General features: G+C 34.2%; 1 protein-coding gene across 5 annotated transcripts; it reads right to left on the minus strand.

Annotated features, from left to right (window-relative positions):
- Positions 1–2362: 2362 nt before the first annotated feature.
- LOC127087401 (putative leucine-rich repeat receptor-like protein kinase At2g19210) lies at positions 2363–6915 on the minus strand. 5 transcript variants are annotated; one of them, XM_051028285.1, is made up of 13 exons: positions 6471–6913; positions 5822–6359; positions 5254–5729; positions 4948–5086; positions 4782–4853; positions 4604–4675; positions 4351–4431; positions 4107–4198; positions 3680–3915; positions 3458–3584; positions 3310–3372; positions 3004–3193; positions 2364–2936 (listed from the first exon to the last, which is right to left on the minus strand). In XM_051028285.1, exons 1-13 carry the CDS (start codon positions 6577–6579, stop codon positions 2513–2515), a joined length of 2619 nt encoding a protein of 872 aa, XP_050884242.1. In that variant the 5' UTR covers positions 6580–6913; the 3' UTR covers positions 2364–2512. The 5 variants fall into 5 exon arrangements, with proteins under 5 accessions (XP_050884241.1, XP_050884242.1, XP_050884246.1 ...); XM_051028287.1 differs by having other exon boundaries at positions 2859–2956; positions 4044–4198; positions 6471–6915; XM_051028284.1 differs by having other exon boundaries at positions 2363–2936; positions 4044–4198; positions 5822–6915.
- Between the last annotated feature and the right edge of the window lie 997 nt (positions 6916–7912).

Consider the following 7912-nt stretch of genomic DNA (forward strand, 5'->3'; position numbering starts at 1 on the left):
CTAAGTAAAAAGGAAGGAATATTTTATGTTTTTTTTGCATCACTACAATAAACTAACTAAAATAAATTAATCACAACTAAGTTAAAATTTAAAACTAATATTGAGAGGCTAAATCAAAAATTAGAATTATTTTTAAACTAAACAATCAAATTAAATATCTAAATTAGAAATTAAATCAAGGGTTAAAATAAATTAATACCTAAAAAATTAAATTATTTAACAAAAATCAATTTTTAATTAGAAATTAAAAGTGGTGCATTATCTATTGAATTAACAAAAGAGAGGTGTGAATAGCACAGAGTTAGGTCCAATATCCCAAACGCTTATCAGAAAATAAGAAATAAAAATAAAAAATGAAAATAATAAGGAAACAAAGAAAAATGTGTGGCCTTTGGATTAGACTACTCGGGTGAGTCAAAGATTCAATCTAGTGCGTAGGATCAGTTGACTATCAGGCGATCAATTGATCAAAAGACCGAGGCTCGAGGGAACATGATCAGTGTGGCAGGCATACACACATGCGAATGGTCAAAGTAGGACATGTGGTTGGTTGTCACTGGGCCACGTGTAGCTCATTAAGGGATGCGTGGAGGGAGTTTATATGAGAGCTTCCTTCAGAAATGAGATCATTTCACCCTCTTTTTTCTCTTTCTATCTCTCATTTATCTCGCTATTTTTCTCTCTATTCTAACCAACGCTCTGACCTCTCTCTTCTCCTCCACCATCTAAACCTCTCTGACCACCATACAACCCCTTAAACCGCCCTAGTAACCACCGTGAAACCCAATAACATTCATCAGTGTTCATCAATTAATGAACATCAAGCCCATAAACCTCAAACTAACCAAGAACCCTAAGAACTCTACATGAACCCTAGCCCTAAACTTCAATCCAAACCGGATTTCTATGAACCCTAACCTTCACAACTACAAACTTTCGATTTGTTTGTAGTTGTGTTTTGTTTGATTGATGGTTGTGATATGATTTAGGGTAGTTGGATTGAGGATGAGTTCGATTTGGGTTTAGACAGAGAAATATATTTGGATTAGGGTTTAGAAGTTGTTGTTTGATCTTGTGTTTTTGAGTTCGGATTAGTGTTTAGGGAGGTCCGGTCTAAGGTTTAAGAGGGATTTGAGTTGTTGTTATTTCTATCTCTCATTTATCTCGCTCTTTTTCTCTCTATTTTAACCAACGCTTTGACCTCTCTCTTCTCCTCCACCCTCTAAATCTCTCTGACCACCATTCAACCTCTTAAACCTCCCTAGTAACCACTGTGAAACCCAACAACATTCATCAGTGTTCATCAATTAATGAACATCAAGCCCATAAACCCCAAACTATCCAAGAACCCTAAAAACCCTATATGAACCCTAGCCCTAAACTTCAATCCAAACCATATTTCTATGAACCCTAACCTTCATAACACAAACCTTAACTCCTTCTAAGAACCCTAATCATCAAGAACCCTAAACCTAACACCTTCATCCTTCAACCCAAAAAATCCTAAATCAACTAGATCAACCTCAAATCCCTCTTAAACCTTAGATCGGATCTCCCTAAACACTAATCTGAACTCAAAAACACAAGATCAAACAACAACTTCTAAACCCTAATCCAAATATATTTCTCTGTCTAAACCCAAATCGAACTCATCCTCAATCCAACTGCCCTAAATCATATCACAACCATCAATCAAACAAAACACAACTACAAACAAATCGAAATCCTAAATGCATGCAGTGATAAACAGGGATTCAACAATAAAAAAAATGGACAACCAACCTAAAGAGAGGAGATCTTCTTCGATACCAAAAAGGTGAAGTGTTCTTTTTTCTACTTTCTCTTCTTTTATTCTTTCCTTCTTACTTTTTCTTCATTTTTTAAGTTTTGCTTGTTTTTGTTTGTGACTACTAGATATGCCTTGGAGTATCGGCCGGACTTCATGTTTGGAGGCCTAAGATTTTAGGGTTTAGTGGTTGTTGTTCTTCCGTGTGAAGAACAACAATTTAAAGTTATAATATTTGTGAACCGTGACTGAATCATTTATTATAATTTTAGGGTTTATTTAGAATTAGGTTAGAATATTAAGTTTGATTGATTTTGTGTAGGAAGATTTTGCTTTGATTTGTGTAATTATAGAAGTCTTCAAATGTAACCGCAATCACACGTAATGAAAAGATTTGTTCCTATTTGATAATTTATTTGATCCAATCTGCTTTCATTTTTCACTATTTTGTGTTCATTCCGAAGATAATATAATATATAACTAAATTGTGAGAGACCGACTACTCACTAAAGAGATGTGGATCATCAATAATAATGACTTTCATAGATATAGATTAGATACATTGCTCTAATTCGAACCAGGTTAAATTCCTCATAGTTATTTTTTGTTTTCCGAGCTTTGATAATTTTATTTATTTGCAATTTCAAGTTCTTTATATAATAACATACAAAAAAATTCTTTAACTTGCACAAATACGCGTGTCTCATTCTAGTCCTAATTAAATTATTACCTCGCTAGAGAGCTCTCACCACTAATTCTATCAAAGGAAACAGAATTTAAGGTGCTGGATAAGGTCTCATTCTCATGAGTATAATTTGAATCACACGGACGAGTAATCTTGTTTTCCAAACATTGTTTCAGTTCCATAACTACATGCTTCATCATTGGCCTATTGATAGAAGTTGGTGCAACACAAGCCATTGCAATATCCAAAACTTTCTTTGCAGAGGAAATATCAAATTCTCCTTGTAATCTAGAATCTACAATATCCTTTACCTCTCTTTCCACCAGCAATGAACCAACCCATTGAATAATATGGATTTTCTCTTCAGTTTTGGTTATGGCAGGTTGTCCTGTAATTATCTCAAGCAAAACTACCCCGAAACTGAAAACATCACTTTTTTCTCTCAGCTTGTTTAGTCTATTGTACCTGCAAAATAAAACTTTCAACTTAAAAATGAAGCTTATATTTAAAGAAATAGATAATAAGAACTTACTCTGGATCAAGGTATCCTGGCGTGCCAGCAACAACCGTGAAGACATGAGTGTCACCTTCATTAGGAAAAATCTTCGACAACCCGAAATCAGCTAATTTACCCTGGAGTTTTTCATTAAGCAAGATGTTTTTAGATTTAACATCTCTGTGAACAATTGGTGGATTGCAGCCATGATGCAGATACTCCAATCCTACAGTCGATCGAACGTTGAAGTGAAGTTAATTTTTGCTTCATAAAATGTACTAACTCTTTATGAGCTATATTTTGATTGATGAAAATCATGAAACTAATGACCAAAATATTCACCTTCTGCAGCATCTACTGCAATTTGAAGTCGCTGATTCCAACTCAATATATTTTCGGTTTTATCTGCATTCATGAAACAAGCTTAACCAAAAAAGAAAATGACATATCAATGTTTTGGTTTAGAGTGACATGATCATATAAACAATACCTGACAAGTGGTTGGCTAAGTCTCCATTAGCCATGTACTCATAGATTAGAGCCACGTTGGTGCCATCATCACAATACCCTATAAGACCAGTCAAGTATTTATGATGAACTATAGCAGAAAGTTTGGCCTGTGAATCACAAAAGGATAGAACTTGTTAACTATATTTACACACACACACACGCACAGGCATGATGAAATTTGCAAGTTAGTTAATCATACTACCTCTGCTTGAAATTGCAGATATGCTTGAGCTGATGAGGAAGATAGCATTTTGACAGCTACCTCAGTATCATCATCAATCCAGCCATGGTAGACTGTTCCAGATGCTCCTTTTCCGACAACCTTTTCAAAGTTTCTGGTAATGTTTAATACTTCTTCATAGGTGAACTCTTGTTTCTTTGACTCTAGTTCCCGCTTTATTCTTGAATAAGCACCCACCTTGCTCAGCAAATGGGAAGCTGGGACGAAACAAACACATTCATTATCAAAACGAAAGAAAACGTACCATTCATCGTTGCAGTATTTATATTTGAGTCCAATTTTGATACACGGTGAGCGTAGTCAATAGAGTAAAAACAACAAGTACTTTGGTGTCTCTTGTAGTATATGCGAAAACAAATCATTGCTACTGCTAGTATCACGAAAGCACCTCCGAGTGATGCTACTAATGGAACCACAACATTATTTCCATTCCTCTTGTTGCATGAACCTGAGGAGCAAAGATTTGGATTTCCACCAAAACTAGCATTTACAGTAAGAAATAAATAATGTTATGTATTTGACATTTGTCTCCGACACCATACACTTCTGTAATATAAAAATGCAGTGGCATGGAAAATGAATCATAAAAGAAAAAGAGTACTACTAAAAAGTAAAACTTGAATGGAACATACTTGAATTTGAGCACACTATTCTTTGGATGCACAAGAAGTTCTACTGGAATTGCTCCTGATAGCTTATTTCCTTCCAGATTTCTTCAATGAATAAATAACTAAAATTACGATTTATACACGCATTCTTACCATGATATTTTAAACAACTGAAGCATTAAAGTTAATTGAAATATCAAGTTCATTTAGGTGAACCTAGCCTTGTTAAAGCTTTCACTACTCTAGAACTTTACCGAAGTGAAGATATCTGACTTACAAAACTCGCAAGAAGCGCAGCTGAGATAGGAAATCAGGCACAGCCCCAGTCAAGCTGTTATTTGACAAGTCCCTAAAATTTGAACAAACTGTTTTTACTCAAAACTTTAGGAACTGGCTTCATATTTGTGATAATTCATATAGCTTGCTACTTGAATATCATAGATTGAAGAACTTACAAATATTCTATTGACTTTAGATTGGATATGGCAGGAGCTATAGTTCCAATTAAGCCGCTAGAAGTTAAGTTCCTAAAGACATGATTATGAAGGTTCGTTAATATCATTGAACTGAAGATTATACTATAAAGGTGAAGTTAAAACTATACCTATACCTATAACTTACAAGTATATGATCCTTGGTGAATTAGATCCAACATAGCTGCAGTTTAGACCATCCCACAAAAAAGACACAGGAGCACAAGGATCTCCCTTCCAGTTTCTCTTGATATCATAAATTGACTTCACATTGAGGATAGCATCAACTGTTATCATAAACAAAACTTGGTCAGGAGAAAACATTAAACATGGTACTGTGAATAATAATAAGATTATCAGAATAATGCATGTAAATAATGATTTGCAAGGTCATGAAATAACTCTTAAGTTGAAATTTGAGAACAAAATCAGTGTATCTAACTACATTACATACCGTCTGTTTGATATGTTTCTGATTGTAAGAAGTCCTTTGTCATGTATATCTCGATCGCATTAAAGAGTGGTGGAAGAGTTGATCTACTAGTCTTATTAAACCAAAGTTCCAACTTATTTTCACTTATAACTGATACATAATACATGCTCTGCAGGTACAAAGGGTTGACTGGATCATTATTTAAAAGCTTCCCATTTACAAAAATGTTGAACTCTCTAATTTGATTTTCCTTGAGTTTCTGGATTTCAGCGAAGTACAAATACACGTAATATCTGGAAGCATTATACTTGGGAAGGAAGTAAAACTCTACATTGTCGCTGTCATTTTCTGGAACTGATGTTGTTCTCATGACAGCGGAGGGTGGTAGCGGTAAGAAATTGAACGAAGGTGGGTGTACGGTGAGCGAAGTATGTATCTTTTTCCAGTCAATTGAGTTATATGGTGTCCATATTCTGTCATAAATATCATCTGGATATCTTTGGAAAAGCAATTCGTGTTACGTATAAGCGAGCATTATACTAAAAATTGTAGTATAAAAAAAATCATGCATCATTTTGACATGACTCACCTGATTTTTGAACCACCCTGTGAGCCTACATCAAATCTTGCCAAAAGCTCCAAAGAGTTAACAAGATAAGCATCACTGTTAAGAACTCTAACCTCTAAAACTGAAATAAAAGGTGTACCCTTTCCAGTATTGAACAAACAAACATGAACATAATCCGAGGAAGCAGCATAAATTATTTCCTTAGTTATTACACTCAATGAATCCTCGAACACCACGGATTCCCACCGTTTGGCTCCAAGGTAAATATCAAATTCAGGAAGAGAGACTTTTCCATCATAATTACCATACGCAAAACTGGCCCTGACTAAGTATTTCTTGCTACTTCCTTGTGAAACAAAAAGGGTGTAGCAATTCCTGGTTCCTTCTGGGAAGCTTCTAACATTCCAGAACTGTCTTTCAAGGGAAGCCTTGTGTTTAGACGATATGCTGCGGCTTACACCAGTATCTGTGAAATTAACATCCCAAGTGTAATAGATGGAAGTAGTTTCATCTCTGTAGCTTGGTTCATCCACTAGTCCACAGTCAATACTAACGAATCCTGCAAAAGGGTAAAACAAAGTTCTAAGAACACGAAGCATGATTATCCGTATCTCACAAATTACATGTGATTTCATACTAATGCTAATGCTATGAGATGAGACTTCCAAACCTGATTGGTTGTCCTGAGCATGAACAATGAAAGGTAAAATCAAAGAGAGTCGAAACAATAAAAGTACGAAGTGTCCTGCCATATCTGAACTTGAAAACTTGTTACACATTCAATCTGATACAAGATGTTAGTATTGATTCAGCTTAACTATTCAATGACGCTATTCATTTTAATCTTCATATGAGTTCTATTAGTCAAATTCTTCTGCATATTAAATCCTTTCACCCTTTATTTATTTTTACCATCAGAAGCTTCCCAATTGAGATATCTGTATTGTGCTGTACTTTTCTTTGCCATATTTTATTGCTTGTCAAAATTGGTGAACCAAAATTTTGAAAATGTTGGCATTAGGCCTATTTTTAATCACTATATAGTACTTATCAAGGAAGCTTGTTGATGTTAAGTCAAAAGTATTTTCATTACGTTAAATTAAAAGACAATTTTTTCAAAGACCAACTTATTCAACTTTGGACCAGCATATGACATTTGGCAACTCCAAATAAGCCGTCTATTAACTATGCCTTCGATCAGATTCGTTGAAAAGAGAGTGTTCTTATTATATTTTTATATAAATAGTATGAACTTGGAATTCAAACATCAACTATTCAAACCTTATGGCAACTAAACTAATATTTATTTGTATATATACATGTTCACTGCATTCAAATCTGATCATTCCAATAACAATAACCTATCTCGCATTCATAGTGCTCTCTTGTATTGTTTGTAGCAATGGCAACCAATTCTTTGAAGTTTACTTTGATGACAGTTTTCATCTTTGCCATGGCTCTTTCTGCAACTTTACCATGCGATGCTGCACGCGATTTAGTAGCAGGTAAAGCACCCTGAGTCCAGTTTGAAACTTTGAATGGATGATGGCCTCATTATATGAATTTTTATTTTCTATGATAAATAAGTAACTCATCAAGTTTATTTTGGTGTGCAGTTAATAAGGTGATATGTATTCAGTGTGTGTGTTGCACTCCACCACCACCTGGAACTTGTTGCAGCAAGTGTTGTGCTTCTTCTTCTCCACCTCAAACTCAGACCATTGGACAATCTCCATAGTAGAGAAAAGCACTTGCCTTATTATAATATAACATTTGTGTAAGAATCATTCTCGTGATGTTACTATCATTATCAAGGACTGAATTTCATATAAGAGATTGGATCTTTAAAGTTATAAATTGGTGAATTAGGTGTTTGTGACTTTGTTTGGATCCATTTTGAGGTACTAGTATAAAGTAATTTAATCTAAAGATTAAAATAACATGTTTAGTTTGACTTTTTAAAATATAAATAAATAAATTTGATTTCACTATACTGTCTCAAAATTTAGAATTCTATTCTTATTTTAAACATTGAGTCTTTAATAAAAGGAAATTTTTTAATGCATCATATGTATTATTAGAATACCACGTGAAAATACAAAAATGACTTCA

Source organism: Lathyrus oleraceus, chromosome 5 (assembly GCF_024323335.1).
Source record: "Lathyrus oleraceus cultivar Zhongwan6 chromosome 5, CAAS_Psat_ZW6_1.0, whole genome shotgun sequence".
NCBI classification, from domain to species: Eukaryota; Viridiplantae; Streptophyta; class Magnoliopsida; order Fabales; family Fabaceae; genus Lathyrus; species Lathyrus oleraceus.